At 37.9% G+C, this 17,762-nt stretch overlaps 1 protein-coding gene across 1 annotated transcript in view; it reads right to left on the bottom strand.

Annotated features, from left to right (window-relative positions):
- Nucleotides 1–7,621: 7,621 nt before the first annotated feature.
- Nucleotides 7,622–17,762, bottom strand: part of LOC101853646 (endoribonuclease LACTB2) — a 12,512-nt gene continuing 2,371 nt past the window's right edge. Inside the window, exons 2-7 of the mRNA XM_005108764.3 lie at nt 17,516–17,679; nt 16,056–16,170; nt 15,064–15,166; nt 14,010–14,234; nt 12,587–12,668; nt 7,622–10,734 (exon numbers count right to left, since the gene is read on the bottom strand). Of these exons, the coding sequence (XP_005108821.1) occupies nt 10,685–10,734; nt 12,587–12,668; nt 14,010–14,234; nt 15,064–15,166; nt 16,056–16,170; nt 17,516–17,679 (739 nt within the window). The 3' untranslated portion in view covers nt 7,622–10,684. The remainder of the gene's footprint in view (nt 10,735–12,586; nt 12,669–14,009; nt 14,235–15,063; nt 15,167–16,055; nt 16,171–17,515; nt 17,680–17,762) is intronic.

The following is a 17,762-nucleotide window of genomic DNA, read 5'->3' as shown; positions in this document are numbered from 1 at the left end:
CCGTTATTACATGACAATGGCAGAGAAGTTGTAGATTTCCAGTTGAACGGCTGCAGTGAGTTTCTGTTGCTACATGGGGTGAAGACACTGTCAGGCTTATTGCAGCTCTTGTACCCCATGCAGCTGTTTATCATTTTTATGTGTTTCTTGTCTTGTTATCAACTGTTACTTGACCAACAGTTTGTTTACTGCTTAAAACATGAAAATGTTTCTGTTTGATGAATCTAAATGAAAACTTCAAAAGTGAGAAAAAAAATTTGATGAGGTGTAATTGTCTGTTGAAATATCTTCAGTTTTTAGACTTATTTCTTTAAAATTTGTTTTCTTATACAGGTCTGATCATATGGTGCTTTCTTATGCTATTCTCATATAATTGCAGTCTCTTTTAATTCCTGGAAAGTTTTCAGTCATGAAGACTGTGATTGTGTAGCTGTGGGGAACGATGGTAAGGGATGACAGGTTTTAAACAAAATGTTGATAGGAAGCGTAAGCATTGTCACTTCCAGACAAAATAAGGTCCACTCTCTTCAGTCGGATTGGTCATTTGATATTTTTAGCGCAAGAAATGTATTTGATTTGTTGCCTCCATGAAGTACTTACATAGCTATCTCTGCCAAAGTTGTGTCGGGACAGATAGCTGGGAGTGTTTGATGAAAACCAATGGTAGTATTTGTTTAGCATTTTTGCTTCAGTTGGCAGCTCTATGATGTTTTCCAGCTGTGGCATTTCAGACTCGGAGCAAACACGGGCTTTTGATTTATTGTTGAAATTTTTCATTCCAAACAGTTACTGAGTCACAATGTTCAAAGTATGATGCTAGTGGACGTGTACATAAATATAATGTATTTAATACAACTGTGCGTGTAGGCGTCGGTGCACTACTGCCTTCATGAGGTGCTTAAGTTAGAGCAGGGGCCAAAAGTAATTTATGTATGTATGTACTGGACAAAGGTAACAAAAGTACTTTTCTCACAGTTTGATGTCTAGTGAAATTTTCCATGTGTATGGGCACTATTTCATGAAAACCATAATTTGACTTATTGCCATTTTCTCTTTTCTTTTGAGTCTTATCGATCATATTTGAAGTTTGGGTTAACACATTTCAGGTTAGGGTTAGCGTCCTTTAGTCTGCGACAGGAAATACTAATGGTTTCTTGTCTGAATTTGAAGTCTTCAGAATTCAGTTTTACTAAGACATTCACGAAAAATAGGAGTTAATGATGTTTGTTAAGATATCTGCAAACAGTCTCTGGGTTTATTTTCTGAGTTGTAGAGATAAATCGCTTTGGTTGTATTGATCTTTCAGGAGGTTTTTCATGAGATGTCCACTTGTTTTTTAAATTTTATTTCAGCCTTACTTTTTGTATGGCTGCAAGTTAAAATTGAAAAATCTGTGTGGGTGTGTGTGCATGTGTTTATTTATCTGTCTCAAGAGTGTTTACTATAGTCAAGACAATCAGTTTAAATAAACCGAATAAATCACTCATTTCAAGTAATGTGTGGTCACATTATCTCTGTGAAGAATCCCCAGAACATGCTGTGTACCTTACTTCACCATCAGACCCAACACTAATAACAGAAACAAAAGAGTGAAAGATTTCTGCTGAATAATGTTTATCCATGTAATGTGTATTACAACTGCTATATATTACATTGCGCAATGTGTATTGACCGATTTCCAACTTGGTGTCATGCTCTGACTGTGATGGTAGGAAACATCTGAGACATACCATGAGGTGGCCCAGCCTCTTTTTAGTGATATCTACTGGTCTGTCTGTGCATTCACATTATAATGTTGGTTTCAACCGTGGACATGTTTTGTGTGGGCTCTTGAAATCTGAGAACTTACTGGCCTCGGCCATTTATTATTTTTGTGACAATGCTGGTCATTGTTGAGTGTATTAAGATTTGGGTGGGGGAAGAGGATATAAGTGTTGTACAAGGTACAAGTGCAAGGGGTGAGCAAAAGGTCTTAACGTGGACAGGTTTTGAGAGTGAATCCAGTTGTGTCAGCTTAAAACTTTATACCTCCGACATGTTCATTCCTGCTGATGAATGTTGTCATATTTAATAACACTGAACAATGCCAAGTGTATCGAAATTGGAAGGAAGTAAGAACACAGTGAAAAAAAAGATGGTGCCATGAAATAGGAAAACAGAAGGCCAATGCAGTGAGGCCTTTGGTGATCTGGTGACAGAGCTTTTCTTTTATTGTGTCATATCTTTGACATTTTGTTTTGGCTGTGCTTTTAAGCCACTTGCAGCATTACAACAGGATTATAATGGTACATTACAACAGCACAGAAGCAAACTTTGTACATGTGTATCGAACAGTCCTGGTGAGAACATATTTATATATATATATATATAACGATGCCAGCTCAGACACAAGAGCTTGACTCAGATGTCTGTGGTCTTTCTTTGACCTGTGATGACCTGCTGTGGGTTTAAATCAACTCAAAATCAGATCAGTACCAGAAAGAAGACGCGTGCAATGCTGTTTGATGAACTAAGTTTGAATTTTTTTCCCATCTTGTGTTAAGTTTATGGTTGGTTCAGTTTCTGATACATGTATTTAAAATCCAAATGTGCTCAGTCCAACTGCTGTGTAAGATCATGCTGGTTGTTTGGCATAGTCTCAAGAGATGACTGTGATTGCCACCATAGATAAGTCCATTATTTATTTGTTTTTGCTGTGTATACAGTGTAGTAGTCAGTAACGATGGGTTTGGTCCGTGTGACCGGCATGCCTCTGCATATCGAATCATACATTGTCAGTGAACTATCTGTTACTGTGTATTATGTGTGATTGTAATGTCATGCCATGGGTCAGATTTAGTTCCTGTTACTGTGTGTGCAGCTGTAAATTTGTGCAGTGTATCGTGTATTTTCCTTGATAGTATAGCCAGCCAGTCTCATCAGCTCTCTTACCAAAATCTGTAATGACAAGATTTGCCAGTATTAGAATAGGAAAAGGTTTGGGGGTGTGGGGGGGGAGGGGGGGTCTATTTTAGGCTGAGGATTTTCTGGCTTTTGCAAACAATTTTTATAAGCCACAACTTTGTCTATTGTAGGGTACAAGTCTTTAATGTAATAATGGATTCTTCCGTCTGGGAACATGGACATGTCCAAATTTTTTTTTTTTCCCCCATGGGCATTTGGGTTTCCTCAAGTGTAGATACTTTACTGAAATTACTTATGTGGAAACGGATGTTATAATTCCACTCTTGCAGCAATGACTTAAAGCTTTAACTGAGGTGGCTGCAGTTTTTCAGTACCTTCCTGTTGGTGTAAGGTTACTGGACACGTGGACATTCTCGCACTGCTTCTACTTGTCTCCCTGTCAACGTCTCTTCCTGTCGCTGTCATAACCACAGTTGACATCATTCACTTTTTCTTGGGTGAAACGCCAGATCCTCAGTGCATAGCATAGATTTCTGGGGCACATTCTCTTTTGTTGAATACGAGAGGAGTTTTTTTTGTGTGTCTCTGTGCGCTGTGACTGTCTATGTCTGAGAGAGTGATGTCTATCTACACTGTGACTGTCTTAAAGATTTGTATTATCACTTTACATTGTGACTGTGTGTCTTAGAGAGTGTTATCTCTCTACACAGAGACTGTGTGTGAGTGTGTCTTAGAGAGTTCTGTTCTGTCTACACTGTGACTATGTGTCTTAGAGATTGATGTCCTCTACAATGACTGCTTGTATTTTCTTTGAGATTGATGTCTCTATGCACTTGTCCAGACTGGCTTCTAAAGTCCTCAACAATGACAGGTGCAAACATTTGATATGTGCACTGTGTAGTGTTGTTGACACTGGCTTTGCGTTGTTGACATGGGCGCTGTGTTGTTTCTTGTTCTCTTCTCTTTTATTTTTTAATTATTATTTTTTTGCTGACTTGTTGCAATATTCGACTTAACTCTTGTTTTGTCTTTTTTCCACCTCCATTTAAAGAAAAAAATATATTTTTAGCCTCAATGGCCCCATGTGATTCTTTTAGCTGTAGGCTCATTTCAGTGAAATGAAGTACCAAAGACTGGAAAAATCTTTGATTTAAATAATTGACCTCAGGAAAGCTACATAAATATGTATGTTGGTGGAACATGCACAGTGTCTGCCCTTTACTTCTCTAAGCTGCAGTGTTTCAATTGGTTGTTGTTGTCTCCACTGACCATTTTATCATTTTGCTTTATGAAATGTCTCCCCACGCTGGGTGTAGTGCGGGTGAGGAGCAGTTGGGGGATTCTTTGAAAGCCAGTGGTGTTGTGTGAGACCTTACATTTGTTGTTGTTGGGGCTTATTAATCTTTGCTGCTGGGAAATTTTGATTTTTTGCATGTATGCTTCAGAGTTCCAAGCGTACAGGAGGTCTTTTGTTTAGGAAAAAGGCAGAAATAGCTTGATTAAGCTTGATTACTGATCCCACAGTAATGTATTTTTTTTGCAATTTCAGCAAAAAGTATTCTAGCTTAGCAGTAAAAGAAAGTGACCCAGTGAAATGCCAAGGGGACATGTAGTTTGTATGTTCTTTCCTGTCCCGGTTCACGAATACGGAGTGGAGATTGTCAAGATCAAGTCTCAAAAATATATCTATAGTAGTAGAACGTTAGTCAAAAGCATTTTACCAGTTGAAGGCATTTGTAGTCATAGCAGAGCAAGATTCTCTGATGGAGGCCAGTAAGCTGACTGCTAGTAATGTAATACCCAGAGCCCATTGGCACGATCGGTTTGGTTTGGTTCGCTAGCCAGATTGAGGGCGCAATGCGGCTATTGTAGTACAGACTGATCGCCTGACTCGCCACCTTAAAAAAAACTTGTTTGTTTTCAGGCGACGAGTCGGGTGATCGGTTTGTCAATTCCCCAATGGACACTCCGTATTATTAAGCTTGTCAAATATCCCCGCCGGTTTTTGCCTCAGATTTTGTTGTGTCAAAATTATAGATGACATGTTTTTTTAAAATTTACTAAATAAGTATTGCATGCAGGTTTTGATGTTTAGCGTATTTCTTCTTGCCAAGCGTAAAAGCATCTGTCTGTTCCTGCAAAGCCTGTGTCCCTGCTGTATCACCTCACCACAATATGCCTTTGTAGCCCTGTATGCCTTTATCTGACATGTTTGGAGCATTTTGTTGTCTTATGAAAATCATTCTAGACTACCGGACATAATCACATTTACGTTGTTGTTTTATCTATTTTCTTACATTTTGTTATTTTACACTCAAATACGATTGTGTTCAATTTGATGCCCGTTTTTGCTCTCTTATTATGGGTAAGAAAAAGTTACGTTCTTTTCTCCCACCTTCTGAGTTTTGTCTTGTGTTTTGCTGCACTGCCCTGTGGTTAGTTGGACAAAAGTTTGTAGATGAAGACTGTGTGTAGGTAGGACTGGTGGGAGTGTGTGGGGGTGTTATTTATTGGAATGATGACAGGTGGTGAGGTAGGTGGAAACATCTGTGTGCTTCCAGTCAGTTTAGGTGATGGGTGTTCAATAAGTCTTTAGCCTGGGTATGAAGTGATCTCTCGTGATTGACGTTTTGTATTCCAGTCCCCTGGTGGTTGATGTGCTCCGTGCTCTTGTTGTACTGCTCATGTAGGGTTTTCCACACAAATACAATGTATGTAGCAGGTATAGTCTTTCGTTATCGGTACTGATGTAATCGAATCAGAATACCCAAGTTTTCAGGGACGAAACTTAGAGTAGTTTTTTGTTTTACATTTGAATCTGAAAGTTATAGTTATAATTCAGACCAAATGTGAATGGATTCTGCCCACAGCAATGTCTTGCAGCAGGTAGAAGCATTTTTAATTTGTGTTGTGACTGGGTCAGTATTTCATGTTGTGGAAATTTGCCATGTAAGCACAGCTTGATTGTTTGAGAAAGCGAGTAAAACGGGCAGGCATTTGCCCACATTTCCCACCCGTTGTCGTGGGGTAGTAATAGAGGGCGTTTTGTGTATACATGTACTGTGCTGACGTTTGTCATCTCCAAAGCTCATGAACATAATCATTTTGTTATTTTGATGCTTTTGATTTATATTGACTATTCTATTAAATGTATTGTGAAGTACAAATAAACTACTTCATTGTTGATGAAAATTGCTCTTGTTCATTTTATGCTTTTGTAACTTTTTTTTTCCCGTTGGTTAAGAAATCAGGCCAAAGAGGCCCTAGAGTCCTATCAGCTTTCCGAAGAAATTACTGGTTGAAGTACATGGATGGTGTCAGGCACAGTTACTGGTAGTTGTGGTAGATGTGTCAGTGGTGTCGGGTGCAATGCAAGGAAATTGTTTTCATTTCAATATGCTGTCGGTTAGCACCTTGATGTTCTTCACTTCTGTCTGGTGTCTGTTATATTGCTGGCTGGTCCTTGACTGAGAATAGCATAGCCAGCGATAGGTCATACTTCTCTTGCCTTGGTCTTTCATTTTCCCTGCTCCAAAATACTGTTGGTGGGTGCTCTGGTGTTGTTTGCTCCTTCTTTCCTATCACACATCTATCGTCTTTATCTCCCCTCCTTTTTTGTGTTTGCTACTCTCTTGTAACACCTCTAATCTTCTGGCGCTCCTATGACCTTATGCAGTTGCGAGCGCCTTTAAAACCTCTACTAAAACTAAAATACTGTTATTAGTACGCCTATGATCCCAAATATAATGAGAAGTACATTGTGAACAATGGTGAACCTAAAGACGTTGAGTTGTAGTTTACAGCCAGTCAGCACCGTAATGACCACACTTCTGATTTTTCATTGAGTTTTTTTAAAGCAAGCACCAGCAGTCCAAAGTTATTTTTACTTCCATTATGCACAAAATTAATAATCAATCTAAACGCTGCTCCTTCTTCCTTCTTTCCTATCAAACACCTATCGTCTTTACCTCCCCTCCCTTTTTTATTTCGTTACTTCCTTGTAACACCTAATCTTCTGGCGCTCATAAGACCTTATGCAGTAGCGAGCGACGTAAAACCTCTACTAAAACAAAAAATCACTCTGAACACAAGGAGACTGCTAAGTCAACAGTCTGTTGAACAAATGAGCAGCCATTGCTGGTGGAGAATGTAACTTGTGAGTTTGTTTTATTGTTTTTGTAAGGTTTTACGGCGCCCACAACTGCTTACCTCTCAAGCCTCAACACCACAAAGTCTCCTTCGACTATCAAGGCACCCCAAAATAGCAGGTCACAAAAGAGTGACAAACATACAAAAGAAGTAGAGGGAAAATGACGATAGTAAGGATAAGGAAAGAAAAATCAACAATACCCCCTATGTTGTTCCGGCACAGTATGGGCATGACATTGATAAATCAGCCCATTTACAATTCCACTGTGCATAAGAACATGCTAAAATCCCCCCTTTGGGAACTTGTGAGTTGGAAAGAGTACAGCACTTCCACGAGCAGGGACATGCAGCAGAACTTTGTGAGGACAACCAGACTGATGGAATTCCTGTTGTCTCAGAGGAAGAGGAAGAGGAGCAGGAAAAAAGAAAAGAACATTCAGTGTAGAATTTCATTCAGTCAGCAAACTCAAGAGCAGATTAAAAGAATAGAGGAGGAGAAAGAAAAAAAGAAAAATTCCTGACATAATTTCATTTTTTGAACAAGATAACAATAACTTGGACAAGAAACACTGGTTCAACGGATTTATTCAACAGTATACATGGCAGTCTGATTAACTTGACCACCAACATGACAAAAAAATTATCTTAGTGAATTTCTGATTATCAATCTTATTCAACCACTCCTAACTGAGCATTTCACTTTCAAACTCTCATTCTCATCCTTCGCCGGAACTCTAAAACCTTGTTAAAAAGGCAACGGAATAAGGACACACATAGGATACCCTATCCTCTTTCTTTCTAAACAAATTCTTGAAAAAATTCCTAACCAGAATGTTATACTTCAAATATAAGGAGACTAGATCCTGTGAAAGATACCCAAGCACTGACTACAACAGTCACTCACCGGGTGAACACATCACTTACACTTACTACACTGTAACTGTAACAAAATATCAGAGTTAGAAAGTGAAAGTGAGCCTTGGCTCTAACAAGAGAATATGCATACATGAAACATAAGGACTATTTATACTGTACATAATTAACATCCAAAATTTTTCTAAAAGAAGGCAATGAAATCAGTGTAAAGTCAAGTTGACAAGAAAAAATGCACTGGTATAGGTTTGATGCCCCAATAAAACTGTCAGGTTATTTAAGAGGTGGGGATTCTGAGTTTAACGTCCCATCTCCAAAAGAACCTAGCCAAATACTAATAGTAATAAGAAATTTGTGTAAAGTGCCCTTCCCAAGGACACAATATCGGACCTAACTGTGGCTCGAACCTCCAAACCCGCAATCTCCCAATTACAGATTAGGCTACTGACGTCACCAAGTTCACAGGAGAAGGCTTTCATTCTTCTTAGTGGTCATCGTATAGGTTTGACACCCCTTTCAACGCTAAGGTTCGGTGGAGGCAAAGCCGCTTTTAGAAATATTGCAAGTAAAAAAATGAGCTGGGAAACTCAAATCAAATGCATGATTTTTTAAATCCCCATGGTAAACAACCATTCAAATAATGTTTCACAAGTTAAAAAAACATGGCCTCAAAAAGAACACCGAGATGTATACCAAGAAAACTGTAAGAAAGATAACAAAATTAACGTGGGTTAAATGACTGTGTGGAACAAGCAAATTCTGAGTCTGCTCGCAATCACAGATTATTTTGATGAGAATATCTAGTGTTAAAAAAAGACAGTGTCAAATGACGGTAATTTATCTGAGTATGAGGATTCCCCTGGACCCTCCTTGTCGTGCCTGGATTTATGGATCTATTTTCATCTATTTTTTTTTGCATTGATTATGATTTTTTAGCATTGATAACGAAATTTTCATTTTCTCGAGGCACCTCCTCTTAGATGTGTCATTTCTCCCTTAAGTTAAATAATGACCGATTTCCTTGGTATCATGACACACCAAATCATGGAAATGGCTAAGGCACCCAAAGTGGCAGAGTTTTTGGTAATGGACCATATAGTAAAATTGCAAGGGAGGGAAAACGGTCATCTGTACTGGTGATTGTTAGGCAGGTGGTCCTTAGTGTGGGTTCAACTGTACAGCTGAACCTGCTCTAATGGCCACCTAGATGTACAAGACAATCACTTGTGCAAGTGGTCACTTCCTATCTCCCCCCCCCCTTGAGCGTTTTTTCCATTATACTGACACTGTGTAAGACGTCCACCATCTAAGACGGTCACTTTTCTCCCAGGCGATGGGTGGCCATCTTAGACAAGTTTCACAGTATAAAATTTGTATAAATTTTATACATGAGCACCAGATACGGCGTGACATCGACTGCTCCGTGTAAGACTCCGTCATATGTCACTTTTTTAAACAAGGTACATCAGAGCCTTAAACACCGAACTGTCGCTATGGAATTGGAAGTATAAAAGCAGCAAAAACATCTGTATGTGTTCCACATTCAGACAGACAAAAATACACTGATGATATCTTATTGCAGAGAATACCATTTCACTTAGACACCGGATGAGAATAACAGAGGAACTCTCCAACAGAGGCCTCTAAATACCGTTATTTTGAAATAACACAGACAGACAGTTATCAAAACCGGATTTATCACAGGAAAACAAGATAACACTAGTGAAATTTACTTTTCAATCAATAAAGAGAATATTTTGATTTTTTGAGGGTGATTGGATCAGTATTTTCAATAGTTCGTGTTTTTATGACACGCATTTCTTGGCTTTGAGACAAATTTTGAATAGTCTTTCAAAATTTTGAACTGATAAGTGGTGTCAACCCTCCTTTTTTTCCAGGAGGCTTTTGCTCTGCAAGCTAACTTCCGTGAATCTAAGTTTGCTCATTGACATATTCAACGAATAGAAGATACTTCACTGATCTCAATCAGTTTTTCCCCTAAAAAAATGGGATTCCTTCAGTGGCTGCAAATTTCACTGTCAGCTGATCTTCTCAGCCGTCAACAGTTTATAAAATGAACACGAGGCTTTCACCACACTTTTTTTAGTAACTATGGCTCAAAATCTACATAAAGCAACTCAGTATCAAAGAGGCACACTCAGACGCAGTTGAGGGCACATTGTCTTGATAACAGCCATACAATGTAAAATCATTCTACATGTGTTAATCTTGCTGATTGTCCTCAAAAACAAAATGTAAACATTGCATGCAAAAGAAATGACCTCGAACAGCAAAAAAAAAAAGTCCCCAAAATAAACAACACATGTCAAATCTAAAGCTATCAGCATTTTGAAAATTCCAAAAAGTACTTTAAAACTGGTGCTCCTAGAGTATGCAAAAAAGCCTACACCAATTAATGGCTTTAACTTTCTATACTGTGAGTTATAAATAATTCACATACATATAACTTCACTGCTTAATATAGTCATAAAGAAGCGCTACTGTAAATTGCAAACTATGTCATTTTGTACATATTCAATTGTACAAAATCTTTAGCTCAGTAACATAAATTTTTTATGCAGTGCAAAAAGTCAGCAAATTCAGCCAAACAGTTAGTGACATATTGCTGTTCAAGGTTGGGCACGTATTTATGAATAGACTCTAGATAAATAATCATAGGCCTCTGGGGTAGCTTGTTATTCAGTGCATTTGATAACATCAGATCTCAGTTTGTAGCAATCAACAGAACTAGGTAAAATTACATTCGACTCTCAGATGCCAACCTCCAAATCTTGTCATCTTCTGAGACTGAAACAAAAAAACCCAACAAATCAAAGTCAACTCAGGTAAGATACAAATAGATTCGGGGAAAACAGTCAGTAAGCGAAACAATAAATAAGGTTGTCAGTAAGTAAAAACTATAAGTAAATTTATCAGGAAGTAAAACTAAAAGTATGTTTATCAGTAAGTAAAACTATTAATAAGTTTGTCAGTAAGTAAAAACTATAAGTAAATTAATCAGTAAGTAAAACTTTTAATGAGTTTATCAGTTGTTATGGTTGTTGTTATCGATCCAGCAACAGCGGGGCTCTCGCCCTTCTGTCCAATGCCATGTAGTGATAAGTGCAGGTCTGCTGCAGTTGCTGTAATGTTCCATAGAGTGTGTTGTCTATGTTAGGTCTCGGAGGGAGAAGGGTAGAGTTTATCAGTAAGTAAAACTATTAAAAAAAAAACCCCATTAATGTCAAGACTATCAGCAAAATAAAGTATAAGTAAGTTTATCAGCTGGCACATACATTTACATCAAAACTGAAGCAGAGCTCTGAACAGTTATAGCACTAGGCTGAGAAAAGTGATTGTCAGGAGACTTTCCTCTGCGAAATTATAATCATAACTTTTCAAAATTAAAGTAAGTCTTTGGTTTCTAAAATCATCACCACAGTTTGATACCACCACCGACAGGACCATCTCTTGTGTCAACCTCAAATATTCACCCGAGTAAACACACAACCAAACAAATAACAATGTGTAAGTAAGAGCGATCTATCCTCCGCTGATGTGTCAGAAAATATCTAACAATCAAAAGACTAAAGCAAATTTAATTTAAAGCAGAATTTTCTCAACTTTCCTGGCCATACCCAGAACGCTCACTATATACGTAATATGATCCTCTTGACCAGAACGATTCCATCATTTCTCCTTTCTATTCTACCTACCACTAATCTAGAGAATTTACTTAATCCATTCCAATAATAATAAATAGCACTTGAATAGCGCATACTCCCACTCAACAGCAAGCTCTATGCACTTTACTGTGACTTTACGCTATATTATTTTTCCAAAAACGAACTCTCAACCCAGCCCCCCAAAAATGAGCATGACAACGACTGTGAGGACCAGAGATACAAAATGGAAACAAGTTGAGCAAACAGGACCACCACATATCTGCTCAAGGTGCGACACCATTTACTGAAGAGCCGCACAAAGATTTATATCGTCGCAGTCGAAAGCCCCCTGCTTTAGTCCCCATTTTGAGAATTTTTAATTTTTACTCTCCCAACTCCCAGAGTTCAATCAAAGATGCACCTTTCATCATCACCAAATGCAGTATAATGCCATGGTCAAGGTTTACAATTTTCTAGCTTTTCATGATTCCTGATAGGAACAACACAACAAAAACTAGTTTTTTGTCTGTGGTGTTAAAAGTACCCAGATGGACTTAAGTGGATTGTTTGTCACACCGACGACGATATTCACGTGACAGCTGATGTGGTATTAACTTTTAGAGCGCCATCTCTGCATGAGCGTAGGAAGAAATATTTACTTTCAGTGCATCGATCTCTGCTTTCATTCCTCCATTTTCTTTATACTTACCCCTGAGCAAAAAGCTCTGTTCTCAAAATAACCTTTCAATTTTATGTCATTCAATTGAAATGAAGCAAGCCTCAATAATATAGAACTTAAGAAAAATAATCTTTTGTTGAAAGAAAAAAGATAAAGAAATGGCGGACAATAAGAGTCAGTTATTGAGAGAAATAACAGAGCACGGACATCAGAGTTTGTAAAAAAATAGTAAAGCCTGACTGTCAAAGAGAGTGAGAAATGGCGGAGCATAATGGTCAGTATTTGTGTCACGACCGGCTCCCAAAACAGAACTCACCCGTCACATTTTCCTTCTGTAACTTCTTTAGGTGAAGAGTGACGTTGTTGGCCGCCATCAGGTGTACATTTTCTGGAACGCCCTGAGAGACAGACACAGAAGGAAAAATGCAACAATACACTATAATGAAATTCAAGTTAATTAATTCATCTATTTATGTATTTACATTTTTTCTTGGGGAGCAGAGGTTTTCAGCATAGCAATGTGCAGTGCTTGCGTCTTATAGCAAAGTGCCTCATTCTTATACATCATGGATTACTGATATATCTGGGCAACCCAAAATCCAGAAGGAGCAAGACTCATTTTTAGCTGAGGCAGGTGAACTATGGTGAGGAACACTAAACTAGGAGAAAAAAAAAGAAGCCATATATATCAAAGAGCCATTGCTAAAAGGTGAGGGGTCTCATACCGGTCAAGGAGGCTAGAAATAAACGTAGATCCATTTTCATGAATCTCTGTTCATGTACGCACACCTAATCTATCATAGGCATATATATTTATCAAACGCCAGAGCAAGTAGTCAAACAGTTTCAGAGGTACGATGGAATCTGTTGTTGAAATGTATTCTAACTCATTTATATATATATATATATATATATATATAACAGGTAAGACAAATAAGAATAGCATGGTAAAACCTAAGTTTTGTAGCCAGATCCAGCTGCATACACAGTAACAAACATTCAGAACCAGAAAAGGAAAATAAAAATAAAATGATATTTTGTATTTTTTTAAACTCGAGATGTGTTATCGTAGTTATGTACAAGATAAGACGCATCAAATATTGTCGTAAGTTTATAGTTCCTTTAAAGAATAAGATATTATTTTGTCTTGTACAAACGAATGATGAAAGAGAAAAAAATTAGCCTCATGGCATTTACCTCGAAAGTATTTCATGGGTTTTAAAAATCAGACTTTAAGACGAGATAAACAAGTGTTATCTCTTCGGCTTGTCAAAGTTGAATGGTTTCATAAAAATATAAGAAACATAGGCTAAATATCTTATTCTAAAGCTCAAAGAAATCTCTACATTCGACAAATTTGGACAATGGAAGGCTAATGACACTTAAATTACGTAATAATGCACAATACATGTATATAATATATTCAATTGCATATCAATTTTTCATTTATGGTTTTGTGTAATGTGCAGCTAGCCTGTGTCATATTAATGTGCAGTTATATTTTTCTGTAAATAGGACTACTAATGATGCATCTGAAGTTATATGTACATTACTGTCAGCTTTACTTTTCTTTTCATACAGAATTTTAATGAGAGTAATATATAAGTTAAATTTACGTATACCTGTATGTGTCTTTACGGCCCTGTACAGCCAAGGAAAATTTCCCTCTGGGACAATTACGTCTTATCTTATATTATCTCATCTCATCTCATCTTATCTTAAGTGAGCAATATGTTTACCTTGTACACCACTTTGACAATATCCATCGCTGTTGACGGTTTCCCTCTGTTGTCCTTCAAATACTGAACAATCTGCTGCTCTCTGTCGTGCCGATGCTTGATGTAGTATGCCAGAACTTCTTTTGGCTTAGCCACCACAGGGCCATGACCGGGGTAGATGACCTTAGGGTCAAGGTCCAGGAGCTGATGGAGAGTCTTCATGTACTCCTGGAGGTCCTCAATCACCTGCCAAAAAACAAGTTGAGATAACGTTTTATGTACATAAAGAAACCGATATGTTGAGATAGCAGTATTACTGCAGCTTACAAACAAACAGATACCTTGAGATTGCAGTGTTTAATCACCATACAAACACAGTGTTAAATAACAAGCAAGACAAATGAACAAGCTTTAAGATTATACCAATAACTCCATATGCACAAAAATTGATGAGTTTCTGATTTCACCCTGTCGCGACACAATTATATTTTAAGAATGTGTGTGAGTGTATGTGTGTGTGTATGCGCGTTTATGTGTGTGCGCGTTTGTGTGTGTGTGTGTGAGAGTGAGTGTGTGTGTGTGTGTTTGGATGTGTGTTTGGATGTGCGTTTGGGTGAGCATATGTGAAGGTGAACAATGTTGACAAAACATTTATAGACTGTTGTTCAAGGCACCGGTCAATCAGTATTGAATGTGGATTTGAGCACAGGGTGACTGCTGAACTGACCTCAAAATCAACAGCCTGTACAAATAAAGACTGTAGGTGAGGCATCGTGGTGGAATCAGGCACTCACCAAAGCTATGAAACCAAAGAAACCCGTATTTTTCCACTTGTTGATGAATTTTAATTTTTGGCTCAACACCTTTTATATTTAAAAACACACACTTCCGTGTAGATTTTACAGATAAACGTCATTCAAAGGCACCAAAAAAAAGTAAAGTTTGCTGTTCCCAAGGATACCCAAGCTAAGGAAAACAGTAAACTTCGGCCTCCGTTTTTAATTAACCGCTCAGCCACCGCACCCTGCACAGTGGACCTACTCACAACAGTAACATGAACAAAGTGTCGACTTACAGCGGTAGATCCTCCGAGGATTGTGTCCCCTGAAAAAACAGCCTCCTCTTCCTCCAGCTTAAGTACGATGTGATCTTCCGAGTGGCCCGGGCCATGATGAACTCTGCATGAGGAAAAAATCTAATGTTGGTTCAGACCTTCTAACCCCCCATATGAGGCATACAGCGGTTTATCACAAAAGCTGAAAAGAGCAGACTTTTCATCTAGGGAAGGATAAGAAAATTTAGCCACTACCCTGATTCCAATCCTGAAATTCCCTGTTTGTCTGTTAAGTCTATGAAGCAAGTGTACTGCAAAACATCAAACTAAGAAAATAAAAACTCAGTAAGGGAGAAATACAGTTGTCTCCGCCTAAGATCCCGGTGCTCAGGAGCAAGGAAAATATGGGATCTTAGGTGAACCGGGAACTTAGTCGAATGGCCAGGGGGAAGAATCCACCGTAACTCATGGTCAGGCCCTAAGTCTGTACAATGATCTCCCCTTACTTTAAAATGAACTGACATGACTCCTGGGCACTAAAAGTTCTTTTAAGAAGTCAGCTTTTCTTTTTTTGTGTTAGTGTGTTTGGGGAAGGGGGGTGGACCTTTCTAAAAAATAGAGACAGTAAATTAACTCTTTGACGACGGACATTTAGGTCATCCAAACGCTTAAAGACCTGCACTTTTTTTTTGGGGGGGGGGGGGGCTTTAAAAAAAAATACTGTTTTTCCAAAGCAGCGGGATCTTATGCGAACCGGGACCATAAGCAGTGGGATCTTAGAGGTGGAGACTACAGTATATCAAATAAAATTAAAAGAAAGGGCAGAAGTAGGGTGTTAAAGTAATACCTTCCAATTAATGGACACTGCAATGCCCTTGTAACTTGTAGTGATATTACTACTGATGAGAATTTTAGGTTCAAAACTGGAAAATATGATAAACATACTGTCGTGTTGTCTAACTAACAAGACAATACCCAATGTCCGGAGTGGATGCAGAAACAGCTTTACTTACTGTAGTGTAGCTCCTTCTGTCTTGAAGACTTGCTTGTCTGAGATGAAGGTATACGATGTCTCCGAAAGCTTCATGTCTGCCATTGACAGACGCTTCAGCTTTGATGTCCTGAACTCTGAGAATAGAAAAATTAGTAACGGTAAAGTATATAAAAATTTTAATCCTGTAAGATCGTTTCTTGTCCCTTTTTTTAAGATGTCAAAAAAGTCTTCAATCAACCTGCTATTAAATTAAACAACAACAAAAACTATGATACCAACTGTGGGCAGTGTATACAATTGATGTCCATAATAACATTATCAATTAACTCTTTAGACACAGAATTTAGTGCACATTTTCCTGAATTTTTAGGATGGTTAGTTTTTCAGTCTGACACAGAGTTTATATAACCCAGAGTTCCAGGCCCTGGATGTACAGGAACATCGTCATGTCATACACCGAATCAAACAAAATTGCATACAGAAGTGGAGATAATAGGAATCATGAATATATATACATCCTGTCTTTGTTGAATAAAACTTATTATACACAGACGATGCAAATAAAATGTGAATTGAATCTAATTCTGTAAATATCTATGTACACGTATTTATCAGAGCTGAACAGTCCTAGATCTATATCACATTACCATCAGAAACTACTCTAGCTCTTAAAACGATTCAACTGCACTCTCTGTTATAATCTTCCGATGCTTCAACATCTGATGTGATCAAGACGCCATTGCCCTAAAACAGCAGCAGTCAACTCAAACTTTTAAAAAATTATCTTTTTGATAATAAAAAAATCGTCTTAAGATAACATAAGCCAATCTAGATCTATGTCATAAGCTAACACCAAACCCAATGTGAACATACTTCAATCAAATTATGCAAGACAAAGGTATGATTAAATGATAAAAAAAATAATGGGAATGACAGCATTCATCTATGGCTTTGGGATTTTCCTACAAATGCTGTGTTTAAGGACTAGAAATTAAACAACACCAACAAAATAATAACCATAAAGAAAGCTTTAACAATAAAAATTATAGCTTATCATCCCCAAGAAAGAACTTGATATCAGTGCCTTATAAAAGCAAAGAAAAATTACTTGATAATTTAAATCCAAAATAGCAGACTCAAACTAGGTCAAATACAACAGATGCTACTACATGATATGCTGATTTCAATTTTAAAAAAAGTTTTAGTAAGAGTTTTACTGCACTTGCAACACAATAAGGACATATAAGGGCCGAAGAATAGATTATGTGTTACAAGAGAGTAACATACACAAAAAAGGAGTGGAGAGAAGGACGACAGATGTTTGATAGGAAAGAAGGAGCAAACGACACCAGAACACCTGCCAACCACCCACGCTGATTTCTATATGAGAGCCTTCTTTCGAATTTGATAGTTCAGTAAATAAAGTTTAAGAGGTTCATGCCCTGTACAAAGCAACATTCCGAAAACAACTATTCTCACTTTGTCCAAATAAGCGGCAGATTCCATCAACCCCTCCGACATGGTCGTGGTGCCAGTGGGTGAGGATGATCTCTTGCAGTTCAACATTCTGTTGTTCCAGTGATGACTTCACCAAATCTAGGTATTCCTTGTTGTCAACTTCTCCAGTATCTACAAGAATTCTCCTACAAAATAGAACATTGTAAAACTTCTCAGGTAGATACATAATTATAAAAGTACTATTTCCATTCACCAGAGAACCCCCCCC

This window comes from Aplysia californica, unplaced genomic scaffold (genome assembly GCF_000002075.1).
Source record: "Aplysia californica isolate F4 #8 unplaced genomic scaffold, AplCal3.0 scaffold00718, whole genome shotgun sequence".
NCBI classification, from domain to species: Eukaryota; Metazoa; Mollusca; class Gastropoda; order Aplysiida; family Aplysiidae; genus Aplysia; species Aplysia californica.
This window is presented reverse-complemented; position numbering and strand designations above follow the sequence as displayed.